This window comes from Delphinapterus leucas, chromosome 2 (genome assembly GCF_059928025.1).
Source record: "Delphinapterus leucas isolate spDelLeu-1000000601 "Yukka" chromosome 2, BTC_Dleu_Yukka2, whole genome shotgun sequence".
Classification (NCBI taxonomy): domain Eukaryota; kingdom Metazoa; phylum Chordata; class Mammalia; order Artiodactyla; family Monodontidae; genus Delphinapterus; species Delphinapterus leucas.
This window is the reverse complement of record NC_143130.1, coordinates 96,345,157-96,359,885: the sequence shown is the minus strand read 5'-3', so window position 1 is coordinate 96,359,885 and position 14,729 is coordinate 96,345,157. Positions and strand designations below refer to the sequence as shown.

General features: G+C 41.4%; 1 protein-coding gene across 1 annotated transcript in view; it reads right to left on the bottom strand.

Moving 5' to 3' along the window:
• EHD4 (EH domain containing 4) overlaps positions 1–14,729 on the bottom strand; it is an 88,410-nt gene that overhangs the window by 53,982 nt on the left and 19,699 nt on the right. The window contains exon 2 of the mRNA XM_022587385.3: positions 2,824–3,000. Within this exon, the coding sequence (XP_022443093.1) occupies positions 2,824–3,000 (177 nt within the window). The remainder of the gene's footprint in view (positions 1–2,823; positions 3,001–14,729) is intronic.

The window sequence follows — 14,729 nt, the reverse complement described above, 5'->3', positions numbered from 1 at the left end:
TAGATTCCTTCAGCTCAAAAGGAAGTTTCAAAATTTCAAGCCCTAGGGCCAGCAATTAAAGTTATTTTTCAAAGAGAAACAGAGAAGTAAATGAGATTAATAATTTCTTCCATGGAAGTCTACAATTTAATCCTAAATTGTAGATCCTAAACTGAAAATGATGTCTGTAGCTATCTGGATTAAATAAAAAAAAAGATTACCATTTTCAGAAAAGTAGATTGAGGGAAAAATTTAACATGTGATCCAAATGCAGGCTGCAGGGGGAAGTGTCAGAGGCCAACTCCTGACATTTCTTGAACTGACCAAAACACGCTGCTGTCCCCCAGGGCTTGTGCCCTCAGTGTGCTGCTGGGTCGTCCCTCCCCTCTGTGAGGTGGAACTGCCTTCTGACAACAGACTTCGGAACCTCAATAACCACATTCCCACAGAGAAACTCCGAGACAGGCTTGCCTGTGGAATTCCTCTAGAAAGTAGAGCAGCACGGTGGAGTCTCAGAATGTCGCATTATTTTCCATAGAACTCTTTGTTCCAGACTCAACTCCTTTTCTTTTTCTATTGTTCAGGTATGGAATTTCTATCATTCAAAGCTGTCTTTTTGGGAATTTGTCTTCGTTCCTCAGAAGTGCACTGTAAACCTCCCGTTACCTTCTTAGAAACCAGCCTTAGAGATCGAGGCTTAAGCTCCACTGGTTTGTTTAATGCTTCGAGGCTGGTACCGTCTTGCGAAGTACTAAACTCTTTTAAAGACTCCCCAGTGCGGGGTAGATGCCCAAGCCCACAGCCTGTAACAGGAGGGCCAGAATAATGAGACCTATCCCGAACGGGTAGGGGGGACAGGTGGTTGCTCAGTATGGTGGGGGGTGGAAGTTCTCCACAGCAGACAACCAGTTCTCCTCCCTACTAAGTATTGTATTTTGACCTAATTGCCAGAAAGTATGCTATGTAGAAAGAAGTTTGCCTGCCTTTAGAGCTAAGCCTGCTGCTGTTCCCACAAGGATGCTATAATTACATACACAAATTTGAGCACCCCACGCTAACTGACCCTCTTCCTTGTGCTAGTGCCGGGTGAAACGGCAGCACTGCCGTGTAGATACAACTTAAGCAGGCTGTTTACTCTTAAGTATGCTATCAGTTTCCAGGTGGTACATTCCTGACATGTGAGCTTCAGGCATACATGGCCACCAGGTGGCTAGAAGGATAGGAACTCTTCTTTGCTGGTGCTTCATGAGGTGCAGGGTAATAGGTAAAAGGGAAGAGGGAGCCTGAATTCTAGCCCTGTCTCTGCATCTTCTTGGGCAAGTCATTTTACTTCTTTGCTCTCTGTTTTCTCATCTGTAAAATGGCCCTAGTGTCATCTGTCTTATTAGCCCTGAAAAGAGGGTGTATGTGAAATTATTAATCTATAATTTAGGACATAATCATTATCATCTTCCTCATCATTGTTGGCGGGCTAGATTGAGGACAGCCTTAAATGTTAGATAGAGGGCAGTAGGCAGTGATTCTCAGTCCAAATGTCCTCCCATTGGGCAGCTCGGTACAGCAGTCACTAGCAGGACCCTAGCCAGATGGCCTGGGTTCCAATCCCAGCACTGCCAGTTATCAGCCGAGTGGCCCTGTGGAACTTAAATGAACCTCTCTCTGCATCAATTCCTCCTCTCTACGTTGGGGATAATAGTAGCACGTATGTCACAGGGTTTTTGTGAGAATTTAGAGCTAATTTACAAGTAAAGTTTAGACACATGGTAAATGCCATATAAATATTTGCTATTACTTTTCTATGTATTCTGAATTCAATTAACACGATTATATAAAGCATGGGTTATTTTCAGTAGGTTTTAAATTCTGAGATAAAGAACCTTGCCATTCAAAATCTTTCCTGAGGGACTTCCCTGGCAGTCCAGTGGTTAAGACTTTGCCTTCCAATGCAGGGGGCGCGGGTTCAATCCCTGGTCTGGGAGTTAAGATCCTACAAGCCTCGTGACCAAAAAACTAAAACATAATACAGAAGCAGTATTGTAACAAATTCAATAAAGACTTAAAAAATGGTCCACATCAAAAAAAAAAAACCCAAAATACAAAAAAAAAAAAAGTCTTATTTCCTGAATGCTTCTTTTCCACTCTCATCTGCTGTATGCTTGGGATTTAAGAAAAAATAAATTTGTTAGGGAAGCAGATCATCTGCCAAAATAAAAGAAGCCACTAGCCGCTCTCCCTAGTGTTCCCCTTGTGAATACAGACTTTATAACATGGGAATTCAAAAAAGGTGGCAGCTTATTTCTTTGCTCTAATGAATGAGGAAGCAGCTCAAAGCATGGGACTGAGAAGCAAAAGGGACAGCCAAGGAGGTGGGGTGACCAGCCCTGGAAAAACCAAGACTAAGTCTGGGTGTCAGGAGAACTTCAGTGGTCCTCTGGGCTCAGCTCTCTGTGCAGGAGGCCCCAGCACACGATGCCTGAGATGCGGTCATCCAGCTACTGTGTAACATTGCCAGCCACAGGGAGCTCACTACCTCACAAGGCAACTTGATCTATTTCTGTGAGGCTCAAATTATTAGAAATTTGTTCCTTATACTGTGTGGCCTCATAATGTCCAAACCTGGGCCTTAGCTTTGCCCTCTGAAGTCACCCAGAGTAAGTATAAATGATCACTTCCTAAGAGAATTTTTCTAGTATTTGAATATGATAGTGAATTTTCTCATAACTTCTCTCTTTCAGAACACACATGCTCTGTTCTTCTGGTTTTGGACCTTTACGTGTAATGGGCAAGAATTCCAAGAACAGGTTTAAACAACCTGACCAAAGATGGCAGTTTGCTGGTCCTTACCGATTGAGGAAAGCATTTCCAAAGCGACTAAGCTTTCGAAATGGCTTTTTGGGGTCCACGACTAAAGCATTCCCTGGGGTGCTGCCCTCAGTCTCCCCATACATCACGGCGATGAAGGAGTCGGTGGTGGGCTCTGGACCAATCCTCATGCCTGGGAAATCTTGCTCCAGTAAGTATCTGGGAGAGGGGGAAAAGAAAAGAAACTTAGCATGTGGTCACAAAGCAAGAGGCCAGAAAGCTTCCTGGGGCTACCAATTTGTAACATAATCATTTGAAAACCTAGAATATAACCCCCAAGAAAAAGAGAATGATTGGCATTGTACTCTTTTGCTAATAATGAATTTTCAAAGCTTAGAATCTACAGACCTATCTTTTCCCCCAGTGTAAGGAGCCTAGTGAAAGAGGCAGACATCTTGCAGACCTGCTGGGCCTTCTCAAAGTGGCCCTTAGCTCAGCACAGCCATCCCCGGTCACGGTTCCATTGGCACAATAGATACTACCCCAGAGAGGAGTACTCAGCCAGCTCCTATGCATCCTGGAAGACCCTGCTCAGGCCCACCTCCTTTAGGGAAGCGTCCCCGTCCCTCTAGCATGTTGGGGACACCTGCTCTGTGGGCCCCAGGCACCCTGAGCCTGTGGCCATCGTGGTGCTCACTGTGGGTGCTGCACTTCTCTGTTTGTGGGCCTTGAAGGCAGGCCCATATCTATGGCCAGATGTATATTCCCAGGACCCAGCACTATGCCTGCCCACAAAGGGCACCCAGTGTAGTGAATGAAATGATGAACCATCTCCTTCCTGATCACTGGCAGTCAGTGTGGCCCCAAAAGCCTCCCTTGGGCATTTTACAGCTCCCTTGGGATCCTGGAAGTCATGACCATGGAAGATGATTGCCAAAGAATTGAGCAGCAGTGCACACTGCTAAGGGGAGGGCTCGGATTAGATATTACCAGGGTCATCCCTAGCTTTCTGTGCAAACTGGAAAAAGATACCCCTTCCTCTAGGCAGACCCAGCCCTGTGCCAGGGCTCACAGCTTAGTGAGCAGGACTCTCGCTGGATTTTACCCCCATATGCCCCGTTGACCAGGTGCCCTCATGCAGTTTGTTTCACCTGCATACAGTGGCCCTAGCAGATGTCACTGAGCATGTTCATCCAGGGGGCTGAGGAGACCAACTGATGCGCTACAGGGCATAGGACTGGCTCAGTGGCATGGCTGGCGTGGGGCAAGGGAGCCAGAGGTAGAGCTATGGGGAAAGTCTGCTCTCTGTGGGAAATGGCTGTGTCCTAACATAGCTCCCCCCTACCTCCACCAGCACATCATTTAGCTGAAGCCAGTCAGAGCCCCTCCCTTCCTCCCCACCAAGATTTCCTTTCCAGGATGTAGGGACACACTTAGGTATATGTATGCCTATATGGATGGAATGGGATGGGGGATGCAAAGACAACTCCCTCCTTCCTTTGCAACCAAGGGGAACATAAGGAGGGAGTATTTTGGAATACTTTTCACTAATCACCAAGCAACAGGTGGAAACGCCACACCTTCAGAGAACACTTGGCAGGGACAGTGAACGGCAACTGGAGGAGGGGGCGGTGGAAGAAAATGCCTGTTTGAGGTGACAGAGCCTTGTCCCTGCCCTGCCTGGGAGATGATCCTTCACCCTGGGAGGAGGCTCAGGGCAGAAACATGCACAACCTTCTCCAACTCCCCATTCCTGCAGCTTACAGTCTGTTTGGTCCTGAACCATTTCTTTTGTTTCTAAAATGTCTTGACTGATCAAATTGAAGCCCAGAACCTATGATTTTATTTCCAGGATTAGAGGGAAAGAATGAACTACTAACCATCCAACACCATTTTGCCATTTTTCTAAGAATAAGAAGTTAAGCCACCCTTTAGACTCATTTTTTCTCTGTAAATAAAACTGAAATTGTTTAGCACTCTTAGCAGGCTGTACTCTAAACGTTTGATCTTTTTATTTTTTAAATCTAAAGTTTCTACATTTCTATGAACCTGTAGAGCACCAGAATAGACACACCATTTAAATATGTCCCTTAAATTTAGAGTAAATGTGAAAAAAATCAGATAACAGCACCCAGCATTCACCAAGTACAGTCGACCCTTAAACAACATGGGTTTGAACTGCACAGGTCCACTTACATGTGGATTTTTTTGGGTAGTAAATACTACAGTACTACATGGTCCACAGGTGGTTGAATCTGTGGATGCGGAAGTACTGAGGATACAGAGGAAACGTGGGTATGGAGGGCTAACCATATGCTATATGTGGATTTTTGACTCCTCAGAGGGTTGGCACTCCTAACCTGTGTTGTTCAAAAGTCAACTGTTCTCATTATTTACCTGGTGTAGTACAATACTCTGGTGTAGTATACACTATCTACCTGGTGTATACCAACATTACCCCCATTTTACAGGTGGGAAAACTGAGGCACCAGAGAGGCTAAGCAACGTGCCCAAGGTCACACAGTAAGTGTTTCAGTGGAGACGGAATGCAGGCAGGCAGACTCTAGGTCTTGTGCTGTCTCCAGATATGTTTAAACCTGGGCTTCAGTTGGTAGTTTGTTCAGAGATGAGGCGCACAAGGGGAGTTTCAGGGTGCCTCCATAAGGCACTATGGCCCAATTATTTCTTCCAAAGTGAGGGAAAAGAGCTCTCCAAACCGTCCTCCTGCATGGTCCCTGGGCTGCCCTAACAACCAGGGGCCAGCTCTCCCCATTCTCCCTGGAGAAAAGCTGGGGAGAGAAGATGCTATTTTTCAAAACATATTGAAACTTAATTTTTTAAAAATCTCAAAACTTTTTCAGGCACCTAGTAGACTAGTAAATATTCTTAGGAGCAGAAAGGTTCATGTTTATAATCTCTTATGAAATTCCACACAAATCTTAGAAATACTGATAAAAGCTACAGTGAGAGCATCGCACATTTTGTGAAACTCCAGCACTTACAGAGCGTATGCAGAATGTGTGGATTTCACATACACATATGAATTTAGAAATTTAAGTTTTACAGCCACTCTGAGATCTTAAGTCTGAAACCATTCAACAGCAAAGCTAGAAGTCAAGTCCAGATCACTCCCATCCCATGTGCAGTTAGATTTCCACACCCCATCGCCTGGATGAGGCAGTGCCAGGAGGCCTGTGGGAGACACCGAGGAAGGGGGACAACTGGGGAGATGTGCCGATGTCAGCAGCCAACGTCACCAGGCTTCCTGCAGCGCACGACTCACAAAAAGGTTAGGTCCAAGTGTTGGTTTGAAACCTGACAGGCGCTTTCCCATAGAGTCAACGTTAACAGCAATGGCTGGCTTGCCAAGAGAGCCAAAAACGGGGCTTGTTGCTGGTCAAACTCATGAGTGGCCATGCAGGACTGGGAGCCTGGAGCTCCTTCCTCCTGGCCGGAGGCTTTTGCTTTTATACCAGGCTCAGCCCCATAGCCTTGGGGTCCCACATAGCGCCCAGCTTCTGGGACCTCGAGTAGGACCTGTCAGATTCATGAGTTAATACATGACACTCTCAGCTGATTGCCCAGAAGAGTCTTTACATTGGGGGATTGAGGGACTTGCCTGGCGGACCAGTGGTTAGGACTTAGCGCTTTCATTGCCAGGGCCCAGGTTCAGCCACTGTTCGGGGAACTAAGATCCCACAAGCTGCATGGAGTAGCCAAAAAGACACCCTCCCCAAACGGAAAACAAATGCATTGCTACGCTGGGGGATTGTGAAACTCAGATATACTTCAGTCACACCCCTGGGCAGGCAGGCATGTGTCACATGCGGTGAGGGAACCAAGAACAGCCAGGACACAGAGTATCTGATGTGAACAAAGTGAGAATGAAGAGATGAGGTTCAAACCCAGCAACCTTGAAAGGAAGAGTCTGAGTGGATCCTGAGGTGGGATGCACCGAAACGGGTTACCCACCCAGCCACATGCACGACACTGATCAACTGTGATACTACTTTTTTGTTTTGGACACCTCAGAGGCTTTCCCAAAGCTACAAGTTCCAGAGACTTTGTGGTGTTATCTGCAGTAACAGGAATTCAAAGGAACAAGAAAAGACTCCCCTACAGTTCAGAGTCGGCGAGCCCACTGCACGAGCATCCTGTGCGTTGGGCTGGGTTTTGTCCCCGGGTCCACCTCACTCTCCTTTTCCTGTGTTCTCAGAGAGGGCTGCTAACTCCAGTGGCGACTGCTCCCAAGAGTCTCCAGCCAAGTCATCAATGAAAAAAGGGGCAGACATTTGGACTCTAAGCAGCTGGACAGAGTGGGTGGTGGGACCTGACACTGCTTTGTCCCTGTCTGCTGAGGGCCACAGTTCGGTTGCATCCAAGTGTCTCCTGTGCTCAGCCCAGGTCAAGGAGCTGCTTTCATGCAAGGCTATATGTAGACAGCGTCTTTCTTCTTCCACTGCTTAGGTTAGAAAATTTCTTTTTGACTTCATAGAAAAAAATTGTCATTTGTGATGGGACCTAATGAAACTTAAAAGCTTTTGCACAGCTAAGGAAACCATAAACAAGACGAAAAGACAATCCTCAAAATGGGAGAAAATATTTGCAAACGAAGCAACTGACAAAGGATTAATCTCCAAAATATACAAGCAGCTCATGCAGCTCAATATCAAAAAAACAAACAACCCAGTCCAAAAATAGGCAGAAGACCTAGACACTTCTCCAAAGAAGATACACAGATTGCCCATAAACACATGAAAGGATGCTCAACATCACTAATCATTAGAGAAATGCAAATCAAAACCACAATGAGGTATCACCTCACACCAGTCAGAATGGCCATCATCAAAAAATCTACAAACACTAAATGCTGGAGAGGGTGTGGAGAAAAGGGAGCCCTCTTGCACTGTTGGTGGGAATGTAAATTGATACAGCCACTATGGAGAACAGTATGGAGGCTCCTTAAAAAACTAAAAATAGAACTACCATATGACACAGCAATCCCACTACTGGGCATATACCCTGAGAAAACCATAATTCAGAAAGAGACATATACCAGAGTATTCATTGCAGCTCTATTTACAATAGCCAGGACATGGAAGCAGCCTGAGTGTCCATCGACAGATGAATGGATAAAAAAGATGTGGCATATACATACAATGGAATACTACCCAGCCATAAAAAGAAATGAAATTGAGTTATTTGTAGTGAGGTGGTTGGACCTAGAGTCTGTCATACAGAGTGAAGTAAGCCAGACAGAGAAAAACAAATGCCATATGCTAACACACATATATGGAATCTTAAAAAAAAAAAAAAAGGTTCTCAAGAACCTAGGGGCAGGACAGGCATAAAGATGTAGATGTAGAGAATGGACTTGAGGACATGGGGAGGGGGAAGGGTAAGCTGGGACGAAGTGAGAGAATGGCATGGACATATATACACTACCAAATGTAAAATAGATAGCTAGTGGGAAGCAGCCACATAGCACGGGGAGATCAGCTCGGTGCTCTGTGACCACCTAGAGGGGTGGGATAGGGAGGGTTGGAGGGAGGGAGACGCAAAAGGGAAGAGATATGGGGATATATGTATATGTATAGCTGATTCCCTTTGTTATACAGCAGAAACTAACACACCATTGTAAAGCAATTATACTCCAATAAAGATGCTAAAAAGAAAATTGTCATTTGTGACAGGGGAAGAACAAATATCTTCAAGACCACGAAAAGTCCCTCAACATACCCAAACACCATCCTCTCAAAGACGAGCTTAAGCATAACTAAAAAACAAGCAAACAAACAAACTAGAAGAGGCACATTACTCAATGATAGACATCCAAAATTCCAGCTGCAAACCTCGTCTCCCCTGGGTATTCACCCATGCATTCTGTCTGGGTTTTGTCTGTCACACTTGTGCTTGAAATAATGGAAAAGGCATTAATTATTTTCGTAATATACCTAACATTTGAGAACTTGTTATGTATTAAAGTCTTTATATGAATAAACTTATTTAATCCTAAGTTCCTTATGGGGTAGGTACTATTTTTACCCCCCATTTTACAGATGAGAAAACAAAGGTTTGAATAGATTAAATCGTTTATTAGAACCTAGGATTTCTATTAGTCCTGTGAGAGCACTACCTGCCCTAAATCAGAGCTTAAGAGGCTATCAACCTCCAACAGGCGTGTTTACAGGAACAGGTTTTGTGAATCACAACAAATATACAAATCTAAGACTTTTTAGTTGGTATTCAATCATTAAGTAAGCACTCTAAAAAGCAATATGGCACATCTATCTGGGGTGTTTTATGAGCATTATTTTTTAAATTCTCAAGCCAGAAATGAGAAAGAGAAATGGCTTGTGTAATGCTAAATGAGATTTTAAAATATTTGTGCATACAATGGCATCTGTGCAGAGAGTTTAGAAGTTTAATTCATTGCTGTGGTTTGGGACTTTTTTTAAAAGCATTTAACTCCAACGGTCATTTTGTTCCTTTGAGCATTACTAAGGTTTTAAACCACAGAGTTGTGAAAAAAATATCTGAAGTATACAACTCTTGAGTTCAGCAAAGAAACAGTTTTATTTCCTGATTTTTAAATCCAGGGCTATGAATTTAAATACATTTCAATTTATAATGTGTTGGAAGGTTTTACATAATGTATTTTTGATTGATAATACCTGACCCACCATTTCACTAGGAAAGGGACTGAAAAGAAAGTGTTAGTCTTTCAACTCTGATTTGTCCTAAATCTGGAAATAATGTTTTTAAAGCAGTTTCTTTTGTTTATCCTCATGTTTAATACCAAGAAATGGAAATGCCAGAAGAATCAAACATTTATTATCACAAGTCTTATAAAAATGGTCCAGAATATATAATTATTTCCTAGCAATGAGTACCACCACCGCCACTACCACCACCGCTTGTAGACACCACCAAACAACACATTATGATGAAATACTACTAATAATGATAATAATCTTACAAACAACAGTTTATAAGGCATTTCACACATAGGCTTTATCCTTTCACCCTCCCTGTTGCTGGAGCAGGTATTTTTATCCCTAGTTTATAGAAGAGAAAACTGCGCTTATGACAAGTTAAGCAGCTTGCACAGGACCACATTAATACAGGACAATGACTAATTTGAACATTTTGATATGCTTCCATCCAGTCATTTTCTGCAGGTATAAGTTTTTCTTTATAAAATTGGGATCAAAGCATTTAAACAATTCTGCATCTAGACTTTTCACCATTAGTTTTTCCTCACACTGTTAGAAATTATTTGAAAACACAAGTTTTAATGGCTGCATACTGTTCTGAGGTGAGTATGCATCAGTTTAGCCTGCCATTTCCTTTCTGTTGGGCATTGAAATAGCTTCCCGTTTCTTGCTATTAAAAATAATGCTGATAGAAAACAAACTTATGGTTACCAAAGGGGAAAGGACAGGGGGGAGGGTAAATTGGGAGCCTGGGATTAACAGATACACACTACTATATATAAAATAGATACGGACCTACAGTACAGCACAGGGAACTACAGTCGATATCTTGTACTAACCCATAATGGAAAAGAATCTGGAAAAGAATTTATATATATATATATATATATATATATATATATATCTCTGAATCACTTTGCTGTACACTAGAAACTAACACAACATTCTACATCAACTATACTTCAAATAAATAAATAAATAATGCTGAGATAAATATCTCTGAGGAAGCATCTACTTTAAAAAGTTTTTAGCTCATTTATTTATTTTTATTGAATTATAGTTGATTTACAACATTATATTAGTTTCAGGTGTGCAGCAGAGTGATCTAGTATTTTTACATATTATATTCCATTAAAAGTTATTACAAGATTACTTTAAATATTTAATCTTCTTTGAGTTATTGAAAAACTAAGTCAGGCCAAGCTTCACTTCCATTTTAAAACTCTATGTCTTCCTTAAGTGTGAAACCTAACTTCTCTTTTCATTTTTGTTTTCCCTTAGTTAAATCATTGACATATTATCACCAGGACTGTTTGTTCAGATGACATCATCCTTGTAACTGCTCTACGTACTAAGGGAGTGGACCAAGAAAAACTGGAATGGCCTGTTGGACCAAGTATTTGGAACTTGCTGGGTAAAGCCTTTCATACCTCTATTTTTCCAGCTATGAGTGGAATTTAAACTACTTCAGGCTGGGATACGCTGAAGGCACAGTGCTGTCTAACCTATGTCATCATCTGGAGCTGCTCCTCTCCACCTTCCCTGCTGCTCTGGAAGGAGGGTGGAAGAAAGGGAAAGGAAGGAGAGAACAAAGGGAGAGGAAGTTTACAGGAATCAAAAGCAGCATACTTCCGTGGGCAGGCCCCGCACCTGCACACCTTCTATCAAGGGGAAATGGCCAGCACATGCTGAGGAAAGAGACAGCAAGCATCCAAACCAAAAACAGCCCTCGCGCAAAAATATATTAACCCCCCACAAGCTATTCAGCGATGCTCCCTCATATAAATAGCCCTCCAAGACTACGGTAAACAATTGTTTCTCCTAAACTCACAGAGTAAGAGAAATGAAAGCAAAATGAAGAAGCAGAGGAACCACGCCCAGTTAAAAGACCAAGAGAATTCCCCTGAAGGAACAAACAATGAAACGGACCTTTTCAGTCTAATAGACACCGAGTTCAAAAAGGAAGCAATGAAAATACTGAAGGAATTAAGAAAGGCTATCGACAAAAATGCAGATTACTGTAAAAAGGAATTAGAAACTAAAAGGAGGAGCCAAGAAAAATTAGAAAATTAATTTGCTGAGATGAAAGCTGAGCTAAAGGCATTGAATAGCAGAATGAATAATGCAGAAGAAAGGACAAGTGATCTGGAAGATAGAATAATGGAAACTATCCAATCAAAACAGCAGACAAAAAGCAGAATTAAAAAAAAAATAAAAAAAAAAATGAAAGCAATACAAGAGACCTATGGGCTAATGTAAAGTGGGTCAGTCTAGGCATAATAGGGATTCCAGAAGGAGAAGAAAGAGAAAAGGGGATTGAAAATGTATTTGAAGAAATTATGGCTGAAAACTTCCCAAATCTAAAGAAGGAAACAGATATCCAGATATAGGAAGCACAGAGGGTCCCAAACAAGATGAACCCAAACAGACCTACACTAAGACATATTATAATAAAAATGGCAAAAATTAAAGATAAAGAGAGGATTCTAATGGCAGCAAGAGAAAAACAAAGAGTTAATTACAAGGGAACACTCATATGGCTGTCAGTTAATTTCTCTACAGAAACACTGCAGGCCAGAAGGGAGTGGCAAAATATATTCAAAGTCTTGAAAGGGAAAAACATGTGACCTAGAATACTCTACCCAGCAAGATTATCATTTAAAATAGGAGGAGAAATAAAGAATTTCTCAGACAAGCAAAAACTAAAAGAATACAGCAATACTAAACCTATCCTAAAAGAAATATTGAAAGGTCTTCTCTAAATAGAAAAGGAGCAGGAAGATATAGGAAGGCGGAAATCACAACTGGAAAGTAAATCACTTAAATTAGCCAGTATACAGATCAAAAAGAAAGAAAAAAAAAACCTATTTGTGAAAGCGATGATAAACACAAAGAACATCAAAAGGATAAACATGAAGATGTAAAAAAGGACATCAAAATCATAAAATGTGGGGAAGGAGAGTAAGAAAATGCAGATTTTTTTTTTTTTAAGCATGTGTTTGAGCCCATATGACTATTAGTCTAAAGCAAGCAGATATAGGAAGGGGTTAACATACTTGAAAAACAGGGCAACTACAAATTAAAAACACACAATAGATTCACAAAAACCAAAAAGAAGAGAACACAACCATAAAATAAAAGGAAATAAACCACAAAAAGAAAAACAAAAAGAGAGGAACAAAGAAGAAACAATCAACTGGAAAACAAGGTTTCAAACGGCAATAAGTATGTGTGCATCAATAATAACCTTAAATGTCAATGGACTGAATGCTCCAATCAAAAGACATAAAATGGCAGACTGGATTAAAAATACAAGAGCCTACAATATACTGCCTGTAAGAGACCCACCCTAGGGCAAAGGGCACACATAGATTGAAAGTGAGGGGATTCAATGGACTGAATGCTCCAATCAAAAGACATAAAACGGCAGACTGGATTAAAAAAACAAGAGCCTACAATATACTGCCTGTAAGAGACCCACCCTAGGGCAAAGGGCACACATAGATTGAAAGTGAGGGGATGGAAAAAGATATTTCATGCAAACAGAAATGACAAGAAAACAGGAGTTGCAATACTCATATCAGAAAACAAAGACTTTAAAACAAAGGCTATAAAGAAAGATAAAGAAGGGCACTATGTAATGATAAAAAGATCAATACAAGAGGATTTTATACTCATCAACATATATGCACGTAATATAGAAGCACCCAAATACATAAAACAAATACTAACAGACATAAATTGATGGGAATACAGTAATAGTAGGAAACTTTAACACCTCACTCACATCAATGGACAGATCGTCTAGAAGAAAATCAATAAGGCAACAGAGATCCTAAATGATACAACAGTTAGACTTAATTGATATTTACAGCACATTACCTCCCAAAAAAACAGAATACACATTCTTTTCAAGTGCACATGGAACATTCTCTAGGACTGACCACATACTAAGGCACAAAACTAACCTCAATGAATTTAAGAGTACAGAAATTATTTCAAGCATCTTCTCTGACCACAATGACCTGAAACTAGGAATCAACCATGGGAAAAGAAATGAGAAAAAAAATGACTACATGGAGACTGAACAACATGTTACTAAAAAAAAAACAATGGGTCAACGAAGAAATCAAAAAGGAAATTAAAAAAATACCTTGAGACAAATGACAATGAAAACACAGCCGTACAAAATCTATGGGATACTGCAAAAGCAGTTCTTAGAGGGAAGTTCATAGTGACACAGGCCTGCCTCACAAAAAGAGAAAAATCTCAAATAAACAACCTAAACTACCACCTAAAAGAATTAGAAAAAGAAGAACAAACAAAACCTAAAGTCAGCAGAAGGAAGGAAATAATAAAAATCACGGAAGAAATAAATAAAATTGAGATTTAAAAAGCAACAAGAAAAGCCAATAAACCAAGAGCTGGTTCTTTGAAAGGGTAAACAAAATTGCTAAACCTCTGGCCAGGCTCACCAAGAAAAGAGAGCGAGCCCAAATAAAATAAGAAATGAAAAAGGAGAAATCTTAACTGATACCGGAGAAATACAAAACACCATAAGAGAATACCATGCACAATTATACGCCAACAAATTTGACAGCTTAGAAGAAATGGACAACTTTCTAGAAATATACAGCCCATCAAAAGGGAATCAAGAAGAAATAGATGATTTGAATAGACTGATCACTAAAAGTAAAATCGAATCTGTAATTAAAAAAAAAAACTCCCTACAAACAAAAGTCCAAGACCAGGGACTTCCCTGGTGGTGCAGAGGTTAATGATCCGCCTGCCAATACATGGGACATGGGTTCAAGCCCTGGTCCAGGAAGATCCCGCATGCCACAGAGCAACTAAGCCTGTGCGCCACAACTACTGGGCCTGTGCTCTAGAGCCCACGTGCCACAACTACTGAAGTCCATGTGCCTAGAGCCTATGCTCCACAACAAGAGAAGCCACCACAATAAGAAGCCCACGCACTGCAATGAAGAGTAGCCCCCACTCACCACAACTAGAGAAAGCCTGTGTGTAGCAACGAAGACCCAACACAGCCAAAAATAAATAAATAAATTTATATTAAAAAAAAAAAGTCCAAGACCAGATGGCTTCATGAGCGAATTCTACCAAACACACAAAGAACTTATATTGATTATTTTCAAACTCTTCCAAAAGACTGAAGATGAGGGAACACTCTCAAAGACATTCTATGAAGCCACCATCACCGTGATACCAAAA